Genomic DNA, 22,476 nt, shown 5'->3' with positions numbered 1-22,476 from the left:
AAAATATATTGCACAGAAAACTATATTTGTAGAGTAGTATATTTCATATCCAGTTAATGTTAATATATAAAAAAAAGTTGATATTATATATGACCAGTTTGATGTCAGAGATGAAGTAGAAATGCTTGTGTTGTGGTGAGTGAATGTGAGACTAACAGGAGGTTTTTTTAGAATTAAGTCAATGTTAATATGAATTAATAGCATTCAATAAGTTAAGAAATCTTACTTTAATCTTCAGAATGTAGTTCATGTGTTAATGTTAATTAGAGTAATGTGTTTTCTGTTGATGAGACCAGTTACTGTGAAACAACTTGTTCAAATGGAGAGAATAAAGTTTTTATTTGCATTTCCTTCAGAATTGTGGAATTAATTATTATTCATTTACAAGAAGGCATAAAAGCCAGAACTATCGGCATCTGTTATTGGTTTCGGCCGATATCACTCTGAATAATCGGTTATCGGTATCGGCTGAGAAATTTAGTATCGGTGCATCTCTATTTCAGACACTGAATGGCCAGATAATTTATTTTTGCTCAGCGAACGGAAATAGATCCCGGAGAAGCCACACTTATTGAAAGCCCATCAGCTAGCTGGCTACAGTCGCTAGCTCACAATGATTTGTAGATTCCTGTTGAAGGTGCTTTCAATAAAATTGGCTTCCCTTCTTCCTTTTCATCTGAGGAGCTTTCATATTTTAAATCGGAAGTTATATTCATGAAAAAGGCATCATTTGCCATGTCTGCTGATGATGTCGCGAACTGTAGTAACTGTTTCAGTCGGATTGTTGCTAGAATTGAAACTTTACGTGGCGAACAGTGTGATACAAGAAGTGAAACACAGCAGTGCAGTTATAATAACTATAAGCACACTTAGAAAGCTGCTCGTCCAATCAAATTAGTGGACCAGAACTAACTGCTGTATAATACCAACAGCTACATTATTACGCTTCGCTCTTGATCTTGTACTGAATTCTGACCACCACTGTTTTTCTATTCAGAACTGTGGACATTTTAGACATCAATTCATTTAGAGACATAGAAATGGCCGCCGTGTGAATTTCCCTATTTGAAGTACAATTACAATTACACTGTAACTCCGAGTAAAACAGCGATGTTCCATTGATTTGCTCGCCTTTGTAGATTCAGCGCCATGGAGTTATTACTGCACCTAGTGCAACAACAAGCACTGATGGAGACCCATTTGAGAAGGAATTGCACTGCCCCATGATGGATCTCTCTGGGGGAGGGGCAGTGGACAGGACAATTAATGACAATACCTCTTTTGTGTTTGTCTCACACACTGATAATGGTGATAGGAAGCACACCTGCTGTATCAAACAGTTCATTTTCTTTAAAAATATACATTTGTTATCAAAATCTTTTTAGTCCGCAGTTTCGAGCCTTTTCCGTGATTAGACAGGATGTGATTAATACGTTTGATCACACTGTTGTCTAGCTAGCTACATAACTGGCTAGATTGTTAGAGTGTCTTTGGACTCAGTTATCAGAAACCGTCCTGATCACATTGTTTAGAAAATGTCTGATTTCAATAAAGCTGTGAAAACGTGCATCTGAAAGAATAAACAAGCTAACTTACAAATATAAACAATGCGGAGGAAGTGTTACTGTTTTTCACAGATGTTCCATTTGATCTACTAAGGGAATGGTATTGCGTGACTATTTGTAAGGCATGTTGTCTGTGATGGGGTTCTGGCTTTCTGTTCTCTCACTGAACACTGATGTACAATAGTTTGTTCATTCAAGGCTTGTCGACTCTCAGCTTCCTATTACATGGTTACTTTAAATATTCACTAGACAGTACAGCAGAGGTCATGTGATCACCTCTCAAACTGTTCTGCTATGTATTTATTTAATGTCATCCTGTCACACCAAAATCTATGGTAAGCGCCACTGCATATGAAGCTGGACCTGCATCTGCTGGTAAAGTACAGTATATACGTCATGTTTACATCAGCTAAACAAAAGTGTAAATAAAGGTTGATAAAATAACTTACTGGAGACGTTTCACGTGTCAGATCGAACACTTGCCAAGCGTCCAGTGGGGAAAACAACGTGCCATTACACCTGTAATTATTCCAATTTGTAGTAATAAATATATACTAATTTGATTTATAGGTTCTGATCACTGATCATTCTTTTTATTTACATTTTTTTTTTTTTTGCACAAAAATTAAACATCAGTTTGTGGAATCTTACAGTACATCATAAAAAAAAACCCCATTCACATTGGTTTTGAGCTCTTTATTGTCCTTGAATTTGTCTAAATGTACAAAAAGCATGCAAAAAATATCCTCTTTATATATTTTCGTACATATGTACATGGTAACAAGTTGCATTCAATATTTTTATTTTTTTTGTGCCATGCTTTTTTTTTTTGGTAATAATTATAATAAGTACATTCAGGTTAATGCACAGGAATATAGACATCCATGTAACAACTGACAACGACCCTCACTCAAGCAAAGATAAATTAGACAATTATTGTATATATGAGAAACTGTAGTTCATTTAGAGATAAATCAACCTGAAACTTCATCCTACACACACTGAAGGAGAGAAAGATATCTACAACCATAAATGCTTTGGATTCAAAAGACCTGCACTGCATTCCAATACTGCTTTCAACACACCCTTGTCTACATAGGCCTAGATCACGAGTAGATATTTATACACACACACACACACACTATATATATATATATATATATATATATATATATATATATATATATATATATATATAAACATAGCCCTTGTTAGAAAGCATATCCAAGGTGAAGCAGTTTACTGATTAATTGTACTTTTTCTTATCTAGAGAATTCAGCTTGCTCATTAGCTAGCTTAACTGGTGGTGTGTTAATTAGCCAGCATGCCAGCTGGGACCTGGCCAGTGAATCAATCCCTCCAAATGGTTATCTAATATTTTTCACTTCACCTCTACTCTATCATTTGACCTCCAGTTTTATTGCCTTTTTCTGTCATCGTCATCTTTTTTTTCTTTCAGATTAAATTGATCTGCATTCTCTAAAACACTCTTTACATACCTGTGCTTATAATATAAAAAAATACTTAATATATTCTTCTGCTTCTTATTCTTCTTATTATTATAATTAGAGAAGTGGAATAACTCTAAGGAGGCCAATGAGGATTACAATTCCACACAATGGTCACTTCTATACACAAAGATAAGGGGAAGTCAATAAGAATGTGTCAAGACCAGTATTGGAACGCAGCCTTAGTCTAGCAAACATAAAAAGTGACCAGGTGCTACTACATTTTATTTTTAAAAAACAAAACAAAAAAAAACACACACACATTGCCATTTCCTCAAATTAAACAATGTAAAGCATCCCAAAGTAGGTTTTTAATAATGTAGTGTTTCCCAGTGCAAGTTATGGAGAGTCCATGCACTGCACACATTTTTTCTCCACTGAACTCTGTGTGTGTTTTCGTGTTTGTGTGTGTGTGTGTGTGTGTGTGTGTGTGTGAGAGAGAGAGCAAGATAAGTAACTGAGACACTGCACAATTGCAACCTATGACCTGAACCAGAACAGAGACAACATGGCAGATATCACTGTTAATTTTTTCCCACTATAAAGCATCTATACGAGTATAATAAACATCAGAGCAGGACACACACACACACACGATAGCTTTTCATATGTGTACAATAGAATGTGTTAAAGGGGTTGTATTATTATCCTTGAGTTGTACCACGTTTAAAAAGATACTTGAGTCATATCACGGTTATTAAGATACTGCACCTGATAGAGCTTTTGTAACGAGTTCAGATGTTATACTGAGGTCATGGACATGCCATTACACAACATACAAACAACATACAAGTGCATAGTAAATGTTAAAGAGGGGACACGTGCATTACATTTAGAAAACCCACATGCTGTGTTCGATAATAGATTTGTGACTACTGTACACTTCCATATGGTGCGTCCAAAAAACCACTGCTGTATGTGCATACCTGCTTTCATTGCTACACCTCACTCACACTCTCACACACACGTTACATTCCTAGAGGTGTTCATTTCACCTCCAAAACACAAGAGATGACCGAAACATTACACACATACATAAAGTAAAGCATCTGTCCATGCCAGTGAAACTGAGAGACATGAGAGAGAGTGTAAGAGACGGGATAAAGGGAAACGACAAGAAAACACCATCTGTTAGGGAACATGAGAGTCAATACGTCATCCAGAGAGCCAAGGTAACGTGGAAACTCGTACCTCTCCATCAAACATCCAGTGGGCAGAATACAAAAGGTTTTACTGTTAAGAATTCAAGCAGCTGTACATAAAACAGCAATGGTGGCCATTCTTATAAGCAAAGAAGGAAAAATCAAGATGTAATTATGGATAACGTGCAGGTTTTCTTCTACATCGAACGTCCTGCGGGTGGAGTCCAGAAAGCTCCAGGGGTTGGTGTACTGTTACAATGAGTAGTTACACTCACGGTTTGGTTATTATATGATAATAAGCCTAATTGAATGGGCATTTTAACATTTTATTCACTTGGCACATGATTTTATAATCTAAAGGACCATATTGTCTTGGCTATTTCTTGCCTCGATTGATTTACGTGCACAATAAGGCTTGATCTTAAATGTGCTGGATCAAGTGTTATTTTATAAGCTGCCAAATAACGAGGGCGATCAAATTTGTAGTGATTAATGTTATGACTAGGACTAGCAATGCTGCAATATACTGGCGATAAATTAGACCAGTAGATGTTTATTTCAATGCTTGCCATCATTTCATTCATGTATCTTCATATTAAATACAAAAGCTGTTTCTGTATTCCGTCTGCATTTTCTGTCCCTGATTGTTTTTCTGGCTTATAGGCTTGTGTTTAAAGGCAATGGTCTAGATGCGACTGCAAAGCCCCGTCTGCTATGCTTCTGCTCAAGATAAACCTGGCAACCTGAAGGCAAGTCATTTGCATAAAAAAAGCGTAGGCCTCACAGAAAATTTTCATAAGCAGTTCCGTAACCTGTCTATGATTATGAATAACTTTGACTTCACTATCTGAATATTAATATAACTTTGGACCCAAGTCTCTAACTCTGAATATGGCCCAAAAGTGACATAGAAAGAGGATCCAATCCAAGCACTTGAAGCTTAGAGGAAAACTCCACCCTAAAACGTATTGAATATGTTTATATCAAAATATACGTGACGTGCTTAGTGATTCTGGGGCTAATTTGTTGGTCGGTGGTGTACGTTTGTTATTCCAGTGAGAAGGACAATGCAGGAGACAAAATGTAAACAATCTCAAGCATACGTGATCAGGTTTTTGAACGGCCAGGTTTTACTGTTAGCTCCCAAAAAACAAAGAAAAAAACGAGTTTATTTTCTCACTCAGCATTTTGCAGCTGTGTTCGATGTCATATTAATGAGAAATCCAGTGTAGTGGTGACAGAAAATGTCACCAGAGTTCTGAGTTACGGAAGAAACTCGGCTCAGCTAGTTGGCAATTTATGACATGTCAGGCATGATGGAATTGACGCCAGGATTAGCATTAAAGTCGAAGTTTTGGAAGCTGATCTGTTTGAGCAAAGTGTACAGATGAGGAGGTAAAAGCACTGGACAGACTAAAGGACTAAAGCGCTGCCGCTCTCTTTAGATAGAAATGAGATTTCACTGGCATCACCACCAGTGTGCAATCGAACATGGGTAATGTAGGGATTCAAAGTGAAAATAGACCAATCTGTCAGATAAAAAAAAAGTTGGATAAAGATTAATGTGCAAGTTGTTCAAGGAAGATTTTTCCCTTTAAGTGTCTTTCTCAGGTGAAATTCAAACTCATCACCTTACAACTCTAGCAAATCGAGCAAAGGTGCCGTTAATAATGGTGCCAATATATAAATAAATAAATAAATATGCAATGTGATGCGCTTAATATTTCAATAGTAGGATCAGGCGCTGCCATCGTCACTTTGGAAGGGCTCCCTGGCTGCTGTAATATTTACAGGGATTAATAGGCTGCTTTTTATTATGCAGAAATCTAACAGTTTATAATAAAATAAATCATGTTGAGAAAACACGCGCGCTGTTTAATTAGCAGTTATGATGATTGGCACCATCAAGAGACATCACTGCAATATTCATCTGATCAGAAAAGGAATTATTGCTTCTTAACTGCATGAGATTTAACTGCGATTTAAATGGCGGCCAATTAAAAAAAAAAAAAAAGTTTGATTATCGGCAGCCTGAAGTTCTTGTTAAAGCAGCTTCCTGTCCCTGACCGAGTTTGAATGTTGTACGAATGTAATCCAGGACAAAGGGGAGGTGGTCATGTTGAATAACAGTCGATGTGCTGGGCTTGATGCTAATCACTGCATTCAGATTGCACAACACTGTGGCGAGAGAGATCTTCTCGCTTTCTACACAAACACACGCTCGGTGACTTTGTTTATGTATGCGTTTATGACAGGCAAACTGTCGGGTATCTCTCGTCAGCTGACAAATAAGCCACTGCGAGTGGCGAGACTCGGTAAATGATGACATATTCAGGGAGACAATAGCACATTGTGACACAGGATATGGTTTCTGTTTTACTAAAGTCTAAATGGTGGATTTGCGACATTCACCATCATGCAGTGTGCTAGTGATGTGTAGCTGTGTGTGTTTCAAATGAGGAGCCCTCTAACATTTGCATGTTAGCCCTATTCTGAAATGTGTGCTTGTGTGAAAATATCATAGCCCTCTCATAGTGGCTGAGTTTTGCCCACTTGAATAAAAAAAAACACAATCTTCAATTAATGTGTGAGTGTGTGTGTGTGTGTGTGTGTATATATACCAAAATGGCAAGCAGTCCAAAACTGGCCATGTGTACAATAAATATTACAATATGCAAAGCATAACAAGGCAGGACAACATCGAAATTACATTACATATGTACAAAATGCTGCTCATCCCTTCGTTCACTTGTGTACGGTTCTAGCGAGATGTTCAATCGACGTTCCTTAAAATGAGTTCCGAATCTTCTGGCTGTCCAGCCATGGTATCAACGATGTTTTTAAAATAATGCTATAATGTTAAGTTTGTTGTTCGATCGTACATTGCAAGTCAAAAATAAAATAAATTTTTCTCAATTCACTGAAAATTTCAATCTCGATTCATGAAGGACGAAGAGTAAGGTGCATGCTGAGAGCATGAGGAGAGAGAAAGAGAGGAAAAAAAGAAGAAGAAGCAGAAAGCAGCTTCTGTGAAACATCTCCAAACATCTAGATATAAAACGATACGGAATGTTCTTGAAGGTTGCTTCACATCCCAGACTTCTCTCCATACAAGAGATTTCCTCTGAATAGCAACGCAGGAGGCGGGGGGAGTGGCTTTGCACAGTGGGTGTGGCAAGAAGAGGAGCGGTATCCAGAAAAAAAAAGGTAGGATCCATGTGTCGATCACAAAGCAAGGTAGATCTGGCCAAATCACCAGCGTCAAAAGGCTTTGGAATAAGACACTTCATTAAAGAATTAGAAAGCAGTTAGGAATACGTATATGGACGAACAGTTTGCAAATTCAAATTTCACGATGTTCTTTTAGCGTTTATGAAGGTTATGTTAATGTGAAAAGTAAGATTTAAGTCTGCCTGTACAATAGGAATGAGTAAAGGGGCGGAGCTTATGGCCGATATGCGCATACACTTATGAGTGATCATCAGAAGAGGGCGGTTCATCTTCATGCAGGTCCTCCAGCTCCACCTCTCGTCCAGCTTCTCCGCTGCTACCTTTCCTGAAAGGCACAAAGGCAGACTGGGATTGTATGGTTCGCTTTGAATAAAACATTAGGACATTTTCACACTTGAGTCCGCACTCAGGACCGATCATGGGTTCATTTGGGGGAGGAGCTGATGATAGATTCATCCAATTATCGTGTCTATTATTAATTTTTAAAGAACGGCATGTTTCGATGGAGCCACTATCATAAGAAGATTTTTAGCCATGCACAGGTTGAGCTAATTACAGAAATTGTGCTCTGGTGCCACGAAAGTGTGGTTTTATATATATATATATATATATATATATATATATGATATTTTATATTGTCGCATTATATTATGATATTATATATCAATTCTGACATGTTCAACCCAATCATGGTACTTAGTGCACGGTGCTGAGAGCGGACAGTTTCCACAAACTGTAGCTTTTACACACCAAGAAACACACTGAGCTCCCAGGGCAGGTGGCCCTGGGTCCTGAAAAAACTCTCAGGTGTGAAAATGACCTCAAAGTAAATGAATAAATATTGTTCCTTTTCACTCAGACATCACAAACCCCCTTTGTGTGTAAATAAAAGCTCGGACAATAAACAGATGAAGTCATGAGCACAGACGAACATTACTCTGAACCAAACAATGACAATCACGATCAGACACAACATGTTCTGTGAGGGAAAAATGAAAAATGCAATAAACATGTAGTTTGGGTTTTCCCCAACTGACAGCAATGATCACATGGCTAACCTGGGGGAACGAATGTCACACAGTGGACAGGATGGACATTAAGGAAAACCAAGCATCAAAACCCACAACTAACAGCAACATCAGCTAACAACAAACCTTTACCTTAAAGAAGGGTGGAGTTTAAGAGAGGGACGAAACGGCCACGAGTCCCTGCAGCGGAGAGAGACAGAGTGGTCAGAGGTCAAAGATTCTCAGAGGGGGCATATAGGATGGCAGGAAGTGAACCTTCACCTTGACATATAGCTTTACTGTAGAGGAGCTCGGCATTTATGTCACAAAAGATGGGGGGAGGAAAAGCATTAACGTCAAACTCTGAGTTGGGAACAGCCCCAACGTGTTTCAATATGACAGCCAACATTAACACGTTCATGAATCTGTTTCTGTATTTCAGCTTAACATGAACAGTAAATGATCAATTTTCACTTCAGTTGTTTTAAAAAACACATTGAGACAACATTAAAACATGAACACCGTTCGTAATGCGCGAATGCAACACTAGCTAACAGCTAGTTAGTGAACAATTCGACGACCCGGAGACATATTTGTCTTTCTTTTTGCATGAAATTTCGCATCAACCAAAACAGATGATTTGCCAATCATTCAGTACTTGTACAACAGTACTTTGCATTTTCCCTATAAGAAATGAATCAAAATTCTAGACCATTTTAAGACTTATTCCAAAATTGTGTTCAGTTTTCATGCAAATTTATAGAAAAAAAAGACTGTGACCTTTAAGTAAAATGTGAGATGCATTCAGTAGGCTGTGTAGCTAAAGTGACGCTGATAACAAAATATCCAGAATGTTCCCTGAACTTCAACTCTGCAAGTAAGAGCCTTTACATTTTTCATTTCCTAGACCTGCGTGAAAACCATGTAAAATCTGTGACAGTATATTAAACCAGTGATGGACAGGAAGTGGATGTTAGGGTTAAAAAACAGATGTTTAAGCTCATCAACATCTACTGCAGTATGTAATGTATTCTTTGACTTCAGAAATCCATGTCACACTAAACATAGCCGACTCTGTACTGCTGTAAATTACTCCTGAAAGTCTGAACATCTAGTAGACATGTATGTTAAAGGTTAATGAGAGCAACACAGGAAGAGTATAAGAAGAGTATTGTTGACAGTAAATTATTAATGAGATGCAAATCTACTGCATAGAAAGTGATTTAATTGGACAACAGGGTTAGGAATGCATGCACTGCAAATGAATCCTCCACCAGGGGGAGCTGTTGCTTCTTGCCTTTTCACACAGTTACAGAAGCAAACAAGAACACGTGAAGAGTTTTCCATCCTTGAGAAACTCCACTAATATGTGGAGAACTGGATAAGTGTTTCTACAAGGCCATTACTCTTTTTTCCCCCGACTGCAAGGGACCTGCTGTTGGAACATATTATTCGGCAGTACAGAGGAAAAGTAACGTGCAACTGATTACAGATTACATTTATAAATGTGTGATCTTTTACATTACACATGGATCTGATTTCTTATGGATCACTTTGGAGCTAACTGGTTTACATGGTCCAACAATAATTCTATGTGGAATCTTGTACTGTTAAAGAAAAAGTTATAATAAAAAACAAACAAACACAACAACAAAAAAACAATACCTCATTGAGGTAGAAACACAAACGACTTGGTTACATTGCATTAAAAAGTATTCAAAGTCACAAGAATATACCTGTAACTTGGCTAATCAGAATAATATACAGTACATATTAGTGCAGATATTACTTCAGTTTGTTATGTAAGCACTTAAATTGTATGTAAAATGCACGCATAAGTAGCAGTTCTGACAGAAATTAGCTGAAGCTAGTTGGATGTTGGTGGTTTACATGCTTTGGTTTCATCTCCATTTAAATCTCCTCAGACACCACACAGAGCAGAGTTTCTTCTCTAAGCAGATATTTTGCTGGAGCTATAGGAATACAAAAAAAAAACAACTCACCAAATTTTACAAAAAGTGGTCTGACTTTAAGAATGACTGACATCTGTCCTATCTGTCAGGGTTTACTTCTCAGCACTTAAAGTTCTCATGAACTATCCAAATAGCTGTTTTGTGACTTTTAGTATGAATATGTTAGCCTTGAGGTTATCTATAAGCTAGTGTGGTCCCAAAAAAAAAAAAAAAAAAAGGACAAAATTCACATTTAGAAGATATATGCATTGAAAATGCTCTCTGTCTACCATCGGTATGGATCAACAGTTTTGATGACATCATTCTGCACTTCAGATTCTCATCAGATTTTCTGTCCAATCAAATGCTCTCTAGAATCTGAAGTGTCCCGTCCCCGACATTCTAAAAATCACCTGACCGAAGTTGTGGAGAGAAATCATAATCGGTACGCGTGCGTCGTAAACGTGTCTTTGGCTGTTCGAACCCACGCGTTTTATTCAGTTTTCCAACTGTATGTTGGTTAAGAAGGAAATGGCTTGAATTCATTCACTTTGAAGAAAGACTAACTATCAAGTACGGCTTAGCCCGGGCTGTGAGGTAGGCTAAACGCTATTGGCTATTTAAAAAAAGGTGGAGGAGCCACTCAATATGTCAAACCATGACTAGCTGTTCCAATGGAAATTACAGTATGTCAACACATCGAATAACACTGTGCATTTCAAGGAACTTCACTGGGACGTTAAAAGTTTTCGCTGATTGTCCTAACCTTGTGCAGTTAGTCAGCTACATGCAAAAGAAGAAAGAATAAACACAGCAGTTGTGTCAGTCGTTTGAAACTGGTACCTTAAAAGGAATACTTCATATTTTTCCACCTAATTACTATCTACCACATACACACCTACGTGTAATTAAACAACAAAGGATGAGGGATACAAAATGTTAAAAGGATTAGGGCTGCAACTAAAGATTATTTTCATAAACAATTAATCGGCAGATTACTTTTTTCAATTAATTTATTAATCAGATGACGGGGGACCGTACTTTCAGTAGCATTTTTGCTTTCATTTAAAATAAAATCCCCAAACTGTGTGCTACAAATGTAAAAATCATGACTAAAACCCAAATTCCAAAAAAGTTGGGACAGTACAGAACATGCAAAACAACCCCAAACAAACAAAAAGAGTTATATGAACATTCATTTCACCCTGTACTATATTGAACACACATCATTAACACATTATTTGATGTTTTACTTTGTGAATTTAATTTATTTTTGAAAATATACATTCATTTCAAATCTGACTGCAACACACTCCAAAAAAGTTGGGACAGTTGACTGTTTACATGTAACATCACCTTTTCTTTTAATAACACTTATTAAGCGTTTGGGCGCTGAAGAAACCAGTTGGTTATGTTTAGCAAGCGGAATGCTTATGCAACCATGCGCTTGTAATCTGGGCAGAATGTGGTTTGGCGTTGTCCTGCTCTGGATAGCAGCATATGTTGCTCCAAAATGTCTACATATCTTTCTGCATTAATGGTGCGCTCACAGATGTGCAAGTTACCCATGCCATAGGTACTGACACACCCACATACCATGACAGACGCTGGCTTTTGGACCTGACGCTGATAACAGCTTGGATGGTCCTTTTCTGCTTAGGCCCGGAGAACACGACAGCTGTTTTGTCCAAAAACTATTTGAAATACTGACTTGTTGGACCACAAAACACGATTCCACTGTGCTACTGTCCATCTCAGATGAGACCGAGCCCAGAGAAGTCGGCGGCACTTCTGGACAGTGTTGGGGTATGGCTTCTGTTTTGGATAATAAAGCCTTAACTTGCATCTGTTGATGCAGCAGCGAATGGTGTTTACCAACACAGGTTTACCAAAGTATTCCCGAGCCCATGTCAGGATATCCATTACAGACTCATGGCGGGTTTTAAGACAGTGGCGTCTGAGGGATCAGAGATCACGCGCATTCAGAAGTGGTTTTCAGCCTTGCCCTTTACACACCGAGATTTGACCGGATTCCATGAATCTTTTAATTATATTGTGCACTGTAGAAGGTGAAATGCCCAAAATCCTACCGATTTGTCTTTAGGGAATGTTGTTCATAAAGTGTTGGATATTGTTTTACTTCGGTTTACCTTGACCGTAGAGTTGCAATCAGACATTACAGATCTTACTCGTGCGAAACTGTTTATCACCGCGTCTACACCTTGAATAAAGAGCAACACGGCCTCGTTACTAAAGATCACTTACAGATCGTTCCAGTTATAATAAAGAACAGAATTTACACTGCAAGCGCACAAGTACAGCATATAATGATAATAAACTTGAATTAAACTAAACTTTTTAAGCAACTTGTACCAGTTTCCCCAACCCTTTGCAGTGCACAGTGGAGCATTTTTGATATAAACATAAGTTTGTGCACCTGTATCACTGTTGTGAGTCCCTGCTACACAAGCTCCGCTTTGTAAAGTTTGCAGGTTACAATCTTCTACACTACATTTAATATAAAATGTGCCCATGTCTTAGAGGACTTGGAGGTCGCACACTTGATGATTACGTCTCCGTCTGATGGTGAGTGAGGTCATGTTGGCCATAAAAGGTAATGCTGACAAACAGTATACTGAAGAAATGTATTGTCATTGATTCTAAAGCTAGCGGCGTCACATTACATGCGTTCGACATCATGTGCCATCACCTAGGAAGCAGCTTATACTTCCGGTGAGTAAAAAACCCCGCTAGTGTTCCATTTGAGACCATATTAACCTTCAATTCATACACTAGACGGTAGAGTACACAGTGCATAGTGTAAGTGTATAGCGCACTATTTGGGACACAACTGGTATTTACTCTCCAAAGCGTGTTTTCAGAACAGAAGTAACGCAATGAGTAAATGTGCCCCGTGCCACGCGCAGACCAACTAATCCATAATGACATTCGTTGACGACGATTAGTTGTTGCAGCTAAGTCTTTCAAAAGCTGTTCTCATTAAGTTTACTTCTGTTTTTTTTAAATGGTTTTTTTTAATAGTTTCTTATCTAACATTGGAGTATTACAATAATCACTAACACCACTGTCAGACCCAAACAACTACAGTTCTATCAAATAACCACAAAATCTTCCATCAGAAACAGTAATCAAGGGTCTAAAACAATAAACGCTACAGATTTATACAGATCGTTCTAATCGTACAAAATACCTGCTGAAGATTTTGAATCCAAGCATATAGTTGACACATGACTCAATGAGACTCTTGAAACCAAGTTCTTCCTTTTTACTATTCACTGAAAACTGTACAAAACAAAATAAAGGAACAGTCAAAGACTAGTGTGCACCCTCAGCTTTATAGCTTCGTCAACTACCAAAGCAGAAGTGAAACATACGGTCCTTATTAAAGTGTAGATCAGAGAGGCGCAACTGCTTAAAACAATCACCCGATACATCTGTAATGTTCTACATGGGCCATCACCAAGGTCACAAAAAATGACCAACACACAGCAACAACCGATATCAACAAAATACTCCTTTCTTCTACTGGAAGAGCTCTTGCACAGACTTTATATTGACAGAACAGCCAGTTATGCTTAAATATATATATATATATATATATATATATATATATATATATATATATATATATATATATATATATATATATATATAATTTTATTTTTTTCCAAGATTTCAACTTCTGCCCTTAGACATCTGGTATAAGTGAGTTATGAGTAAACAGCTTTTCGCTTCACTACAGTGAAATATGGTGAAATTCTAGTTTGCTGTAATCACACACACTGTATGCTGCAGATTCTGTAGATACAGATTAGATTGAAAAATTATGAAGTACTCCTTTACGGGTCATTGATTTCATCCTAACGAGACTCTGCTGTGGTGCGTATTTAGAATTTCCTTTGCATATGGAAACATAAAACTCTGGATGAGATGACAGTCCATCACAGGGCATCATACACACACACACACAGAGTATATTTGCAGGCTTATGGGCAATTTAGAGTCGCCAATCCACCTAAGGCACGTTTTTGGACAGTAGACAGAAATGGACACACACGAGAAGAATATGCAACACTCACAAAGGCATGCACACAGGCAGTAAGCTCAGAATAAAACCCAGGAGTTATAAATGGGCAACCCTACCTGTTGTTCCGCCCACATTACTAAATCCTAATCAAAAATACCTTGACAGTTACAGATAATACATCGGAGAGTGGCTGTAAGAGCATCATCATGCAGAGAAGCATCCAGGCTGCACAGGCTGACAGACAGGAGAGGAGAATCACACCATGTGGTGTCTACCTGCTGTCCTTGGGTAAAACGTTCTGATGAGCTACATGCACCGGAGGGGGAGCAGAATTTCCTGCTTACTGTCAATCTGCTGCCGAGAGAAATGGGAGTGAAGAGGGAGGGGGAGAACGGAAAAAGCACGAGCAAGAATGCATGTTGTTCAAAAATGACGTATGCTAAGAAAACCATGAACGAGATGAAGTATGCGAACAATATGAATATGTGCTATACATCAAATATGCTAAAGATACCTGGATGATGTATTATGCAGCCAACAATGTACTTCATGCCACAATACATCAGACACTTTTTTTGGTAAATAAAATACTGCTGGAATACTGTGATGGCAACAGCAGCTGCAGCTACACATGGCTAGTTCCAAATAACTGAAAAATATACCGTAGCTAATTTATTATCTATACCAACGCGCTAATGGTAACCGACAAGTATTAGCAACAGCGTTGTTTATTTACTAATCAGATTGTTAGTCCTATAAATTAGAGAAACATAATATAAAAATGAATGTTTTCCCTCAAATTATCTGTAATTCCTTAGACTAGATTACTTAAGGAACAGAAGACAGCTATTTATGCTAGTTGTGACATTTACTGTACACTAATGATTAAAAAAATCATTTTACTGCCATATGCAACATTTTGTGCTGGTTCACTGCATCATTTTTTGGCTTAAAAACACAGTGAGTGGGAAAACCTCTGCATAGAACTGAAGAAGTCTGAGGTAACCGCGGAGGAACGGCGTCCACAATGGAATTTGACTGACAAGTAGTCACATGACCATGCAGTACACCAAATGATGATTGTGATAACTGTACTATACTACATACTAGTACAAGGGATAGTATGTTCTATATGGGAATATACTAGTATATACGCGTGGGTATGGCATTTTGAACACAGACACAGTTTCAATGAGACAGCAAGACGAAAGTCTGAGAAAGAAATGAAGCGAGTTCGGATGAGCGTCAGAGTGTGATCTTAATAAGGAAGACAGGGAATGTAGAGGTCCTGACATGCAGTGAGTTTATTCTCACCAGACATCCATTCACAGCCCCGGCTTCTCCCGTGCCTCCTTAAAAAAATCGTGGCTAGAAAAATAACCCACTAAAGAAAGAAAGAAAAAAAAAAAAGAATGAAGTGACATGAATAATTGACACACTGTGAGTCAGGATTGCTTCTGCAGGGCACCATGGAGGGAAATTAACTTGGATAGGACTCCGAGAGCGCTCCACATTTTCAGCATGAAATGCTGAAGAATAGACCGGAGGTAAATGTCATGTATGCTACTATGGAAACGCATGTTAGCAGTTTGAGGTTAAAGTAATGGGTGGTTATTAGTGTGGCCCTCATGTATGCCTCTTCAAAGAGTGAAGTGAGGTGCTTATAATCATCCTAGGAGAGAGAAGCGATTCAAAAATGAGAGGGAAAGCGCTTTTCAGTTGATGTGACTGACCTTAGTTAAAGAACAGTACAACAGTAAAGAGGGATATGAGGATACCGATAAATGACATTAATGAGTATTTCCAGTGAATGTCACAAAAAAAACCCCATCAACTTAAGCTGTATTATCTCTTATTTAGATGATGATTAAACAATGAAGTTTAAACAATAAAAGTAATTACTACAGCCACTGCCATATTTTACAATAAAGCTGTATGTTGGACAATGTCAGTTTACCAGGGGCGGGGCTTATGCCATTCCCACGCTGTAAAACTTAACACAATTCAATTAAATTTTATTCGTATAGTGTTTTTAACAATGGACATTAACAAAAACTGGCTTTACGGGACTATATAAATTCCGGATATGAATTTTAAATTTATACATGTATCCCTAATGAGCAAGCCAGAGGTGACGGTGGGAAGGAAAAATTCCCCGAGAGGACACGAAGAAACCTGGAGACTCAAAACGTGAACCCATCTTCATCTGGGTGACACCGGATAGTGCGATTATAAATAATTCCCTTCTATAACTGTATAATATATAGTCAAAACATGCAATTGTGTAAACAGGAACTAATGAGCAACTTATGAGTATGAGCATCAGAGTCATTTCTGAACTCAATATAGTTTTAACTTGAAGTCTGTTGTGTTGAAATGAAGTTATTAACTGTTCAATGTTGGAGACTGATTGTTTACCCAGCACTAGTGAGAGATCAGGCCTCATAAATGTACCGTTTTAAAGCTCAGGCAGTGGTATAATTTTTTAAAATTTATTTATTCAAAAGACAGACTGGGAAAAGTATGGATTTTTAAATCATGTTCTACATAAACATTTCTTTACAGAACATTACACGACTTGCTGCAAAACCTGGTTCCAAACCCCACATTCGCTTTCATGATTCTGTCAGTTTACTGTTTTATCCTGAATGCGGTGCTCAGAACTCAAAAGTTCAGTAGCGTGCTTTGAGTGTCAACTAAAACTATGACATGTAACACATCAGCCATCCACTGGGTTGAGTTTCAGGAAAACTGAAAAAAAAAGAAAAGAAAAAAAGAACAAACACACCAGACACAAAAGGACCCTCTATTTCAGTAGTGCGCTGTTAGACAGTATACATTTTTCACACCATCCCATCTTTAGTAGTGAAGGAACAAACGGATGCCGCAGGTTGATTTTGACAGATCACTCGAATGGTAACTTGTTACCGAGTGACTGTCAAGGCCAGTAATGAAAGAGAGTGCAGAAGTATGAAGTGCTGTGCTAAACTCACATGAGCAGGCTGCCCGGGGCAGACATGGACCTTTCTTCCCTCCTGCTGGGACACTCGAAAGGGTTCCCGAAAGAGCGCTTCCGCAGCATGGCCTTCACAAGGATCTATTCCCCAAACACACAGAGAGTAATAACAGGAGCATGAAAAAAGAGAAATGGGTACTCCAGGGCTCCAGTATTTGCTTTGTTTTCTATACAATTGTTAAAATTGTTGCTCATAAGAGAACCTGAAATCTACAAAATATCACCAAAATACTCATAAAAAGCACACTTTTGGCATAATATTTGGCATATCACTGAAGAAAAAAAAAAAACGCAATAAAGACTGACTATGGTGACATTTCCAAATGAAAAAGGACAGAGAGTCTGTGTTACAGTCTCTTCATGGCTACATTCCAAACTGTACACTACTGTAGCAGGTCATGTGGTAACTTTAACCCTATTTCACTTATCCTAACCCTCAGGGGCAGTGAGAATCCCCTGGACACTTTCAATGCAGTGACCTTTCACAAAGACATAAAGTGACATACAGCTGTCGTACAGACATCTTTCCCTTTCTTCTTCTCGACTCGCACACATCGGACCACACGGACACTATTGGAGTCATGTGTAGCAGCTGTGTGTAGCAATTTGTGATCATGGGCAGAGCTACAGGGGGCCTGTCTTTCTAAGCTACCGATAATTTCTCCTCATCTCTTCTGCCATGGTAAATGCCTTATCATAAAGAATGTCTGAAAGCGCTCTTTTGCACAGCACCAGTCACGACGAAATTCAACACATTTTCTTCCTGTGACTTCAGGTGGCTTAGCGGTTAAGGCTCTGGGTTACTGATCGGAAGGTCGGGGGTTCAAGCCCCAGCACTGCCAAGCTGCCACTGTTGGGCCCTTGAGCAAGGCCCTTAACCGTCTCTGCTCCAGGGGCGCTGTATCATGCCTGACCCTGCAGTCTGACCCCAACATCCTGACAGGCTGGGGTATGCGAAGAAAACAATTTCACTGTGTTCTACTGTATATATGACCAATAAAGACTCATTATCTTTATGTAATAATCGTATTAATCACTGCACATTTGGTTTAATCGAACTTCCCCGTTCATATTCCGCATCTCATAAAATAGCACTTGATTCAGCACATCATATTATTTTGTATTTTTATCTTTATAAGTACGCCGACAGTTGGAATATACTACATGTCTTGATGTAAGACATGATACGTGTCTTATCGTAGCCATTAGATACTAAATCAAGGTCATGAGATCAAAATATGTTATTAAGATGCTGTTTTTAAAAGGGATAGAACTACTAAATTAGAATATTAAGCATATTCTTATTTCTTTGAGCATATTTACAGCATCACTTACCACAGCAGACAGACTGGGAATAAATTTGACCGAGTTCTGAATCTCCTCTTCTGTGACCTCTACTACAGTGCAATGTTCCTCTTCCAAAGGCAACGGGTCAGTGCCATCCTGCGTGACCCAGGAGTCCAGCTATAGGCACACACAAATACAATACAGATCAATGCATGTGGGACCTCTTCTGGTGACTGATTAGCTAGACAGCAGCATACGGTACCAATTTAAACCAACACAACAGCGTACAGTAACAATGTATAATAAACGTCTATGGTACAGAAGGGCACTGATTGGTAAAAATCCACTCAAATCAGAATATTTTAAATCCAAGTAAAAAGTCTGAATCTCCTCTCTATGGAGCTTTTCAAATGATAAGAAAAAGTGTAAATTAGCCAAAATGTAACCCCAGGTGTGTTCTTGTGGGTGGTTTCGCTGATTAGAATGCAGAGGAAAAAAAAAAATAGAGCTCATACTAAAAAGGTTTTGAAATAAAAGTATACTAAAATGTTTTGAAAGTAAGTCATTTAAATCCCATGTGGCTAAAGAGGAAAAGCAGAGCTCTAGAAACTGTCTCCAGGGTTACTCCAGGGAGTCCTGCTTTAATGGAACATTTCACATTTTGGCAACTTCACTGTCGACACGCTCTCATACAAAGATGGCAGATGGGAGTTTTAAAAAACGGAAACGCATTCTCCACTTCTGACTAATTACAAGACAAATCGATTCACAGTTATAATCTGACACCTCTGCAGCTCATTATGCAGAGGTGCAAGAGATGTGCACTAGTGTAATGTTCAAGCACATTCAGCTTCCCGTTTGGGGTGCTAAACACACATAGTATTGTTGTGTCCGAGGCGAGGTGGCGACGTGTAATTGCCCGCCTGCAGCCGGTAAAATCCACAGAAACACCCCCTCCCCCCATCCTGCAATTTCAACTTCAGCATAGCAGCACACACTGTGAACAGTCTAAAGTGCACCGCCTCCACTTTTACATTGGTTTATTGCAGTATTGGCTTTAGATCGTTTAATAAACGGACACAGTACTTGGTTAAATCCATAACACTTACCATACTAATCACTGTTTTGAAAAGTTAATCAACATTAGAGTTATCACTAATGTGAGCCGGTCAACTTTTGTTGCTGTGCTGGAATTTCAGTACAAAAAGGTGAATGAATGTTTCAAGGTCAATGTAGAAGACAAGTGCCAGTAGCCACTCAGGCCTAAAGCTGTACAAGTGCAGGTAAAGTAGCTTTTTATGAGCTTTACATGCTCTGACAAAGCAAACAGAAGACACACTTTCACAGAGGTATCTATATCTTTTTTTTTTCCCCACTTTGCATATCGAACGTACCACGGTGGGAAAATGACATAATTACAACTTGCAAGTTACCACATACAAGGCAACACAAACACAGCACATGCTGTATATTCAGTGGAATACTCCAGTATTTGAGTTCATATGAAGTAGATTTCATATGAAGCATCCTAATGTTTTTCCCTCCAAGTACTTCTGAATAAACAACTGAAAACACCTACTTCTCAAAATCCGCCATAATCTGTCATGTTGTTCTCGTATTAGCTCACCTTAACCTGAGGAATGGTTATCCTGGTGTTAGGGTCCTTGTCCAGCATTTTCAGGATCAGATTCTTCAGGCCTTCACTGATAGTTGGTCTGAATGAAATAAACACTTATCAATAAGAGGATTATCATCACATGGGTTTCATGTTCAAACTTCATAAGTCACGCCATATGAGATTTTAAACAAGTGAGCAGGTCTAAAGCGAAAGAGTCTTTCAAAGAGGTCTTTCCTTTGAGTTGAAGATACAAGAGAAGACTGTAACAAGTTTTTAAGTGGAACATGACACCATTATGTTGTAACAAGTCAAAACAGCCTCATATCATCACAGAGCCTCCACCAGTCCTAACACTGGGGATTAGTTTCTTTTCTGTATAATTAGCCGCCTTTGTTATTTATTTATTTGTTGTTGTTGTTTTTTTTACACCAAACCAGCCTTAAGTGTTTGTTGTCAAAAATCATCTATGCATAAACACTGGCTCCAGTAGCATATAACAAATTTTTTTACCTCACAAATCTTCCTCCTCAGTATAATGAAGCAAAACACACTGGCATCCTCTTCTAGCCAGATTCTTTATAGATCTGGTTGCTAAAAATTCTTACTTATTGCCCAAACAATGAATATAGGCATTTTTCAGCATGTAACTTCTTTCCTAGCTATTGCCAGATTTGCTTCAGTTATGTTTGGTGCACAGGTTATTTCTGAGGATGCTAACAATTGTGATATTTGGTTACAATAGTGTACATTAAAAATGATTTAAGCTACATAACTGGACCTTAAGGACCGCTGTTATGCCTCTAAGTATTATTCGGCAGCTTAGAAAATAGCATCTCATTTATTTATCCTTTTTATTTTTTCTGAACAGAGCATATGTCTGGAGTTATGCCTGGGGTCTGAATACCAAAGTACACATTAAATCCTCACTATGTGTGCCTTAGAATTGTCATTTAAAAAAAATATATATATATATATATATATTCACCTCTTCAAGAACTTCTTAAAATGTCTCACATTCCACATAGAGTCTTTATGGTTTCACATGAAGACTCACAGTCTAAAGTGCCTTACCATCAGCATACAGCAAGTGTGCGTATCTGTGTGTAGGTGTAAGAGGTTCTCAAGAAAGTGCTTTCATTAGCTGGTGGCAACCTGTCCAATCACACACTCAAGCTGCCAATCATCCTGATAGTCCCCCGGTCTCACAAAAAACCTCAAAAAACATTCAGAACACACTCCCACTGATGACTGAAAGACCTCAAAAACTTGGTTTATATGAAGAAACGAATGGAGAGATGGAGGCTTGTGGGAAAGCCTCTCAGCTGTTCTCTTTAATTCTCTGCCTGTGCTGACAAGGGAGACATTTTACCACGGATAAAGGCTATCGTTACTCATTCACATCTCCGTACCCCTCCTTCCACACCCAAGATTTATATTCCTGCAGCCTTAATGATGCCGCGTTCAATTTTACCTCACAACCTCAGAGCAGTTAGAACTCATGAATCATCCATCTCACTGTCCCTCTGCGCCTCTATCTGATGGATTACAAACAGGTGGAGATCGGAAAGAGAAACTCACGTCTCGGGGAACTCCACAGGCTTGCTCCTGATTTTGTTATGCAGAGCCAGGATGTACTCATCGATAAAAGGACACTGGGGAGAGAGAAAGGGAGAGGCTATTAGGCATAACCTCACCTATAAATCCAGGATGAAATCAAGAACGTCCTGTGCAGAAATCAAACACTGTACACGCTGTTTATTTCTTTTGAGCATTATAAAAATCGTCCTTCTCACTGACGTCTTACCTTCCCAAACACAAAGCAGTAAAGTGTCACTCCCATTGCCCACACGTCAAGAGCCTGCAACAGAGTAGAGTCACTGGCGTTACACAGAAGGCAATTTACAACACACATTACACGTTCTCTGTTTAGAGAAATCAGTACCATAGTGCTGTATTCAGAATTAAGCTCACGGAGCGAGGATTTAATGCTGAAATTGGACACATTGTTATTCGGAACCAAGACATAACTACAGACTTGAGCTATATTCAGATAATTGTGAGTTGAGAACTGCATTCCTAGGCCAGAGTTTGAGCTTGTGATT

The 22,476-nt window shown here is 38.5% G+C and overlaps 1 protein-coding gene across 3 annotated transcripts in view; it reads right to left on the bottom strand.

Annotated features, from left to right (window-relative positions):
- Positions 1-2,246: 2,246 nt before the first annotated feature.
- camkk1a (calcium/calmodulin-dependent protein kinase kinase 1, alpha a) overlaps positions 2,247-22,476 on the bottom strand; it is a 109,371-nt gene continuing 89,141 nt past the window's right edge. For 2 of the 3 annotated variants that reach the window (XM_017460305.3, XM_017460304.3), the window contains exons 11-17: positions 22,179-22,232; positions 21,953-22,026; positions 20,384-20,471; positions 18,805-18,933; positions 17,447-17,550; positions 8,607-8,654; positions 2,247-7,771 (exon numbers count right to left, since the gene is read on the bottom strand). In XM_017460305.3, the coding sequence (XP_017315794.1) occupies positions 7,684-7,771; positions 8,607-8,654; positions 17,447-17,550; positions 18,805-18,933; positions 20,384-20,471; positions 21,953-22,026; positions 22,179-22,232 (585 nt within the window). In that variant the 3' untranslated portion in view covers positions 2,247-7,683. The remainder of the gene's footprint in view (positions 7,772-8,606; positions 8,655-17,446; positions 17,551-18,804; positions 18,934-20,383; positions 20,472-21,952; positions 22,027-22,178; positions 22,233-22,476) is intronic. The other variant, XM_017460306.3, reaches the window with a different exon arrangement.

Source organism: Ictalurus punctatus, chromosome 28 (assembly GCF_001660625.3).
Source record: "Ictalurus punctatus breed USDA103 chromosome 28, Coco_2.0, whole genome shotgun sequence".
Classification (NCBI taxonomy): Eukaryota; Metazoa; Chordata; class Actinopteri; order Siluriformes; family Ictaluridae; genus Ictalurus; species Ictalurus punctatus.
This window is presented reverse-complemented; position numbering and strand designations above follow the sequence as displayed.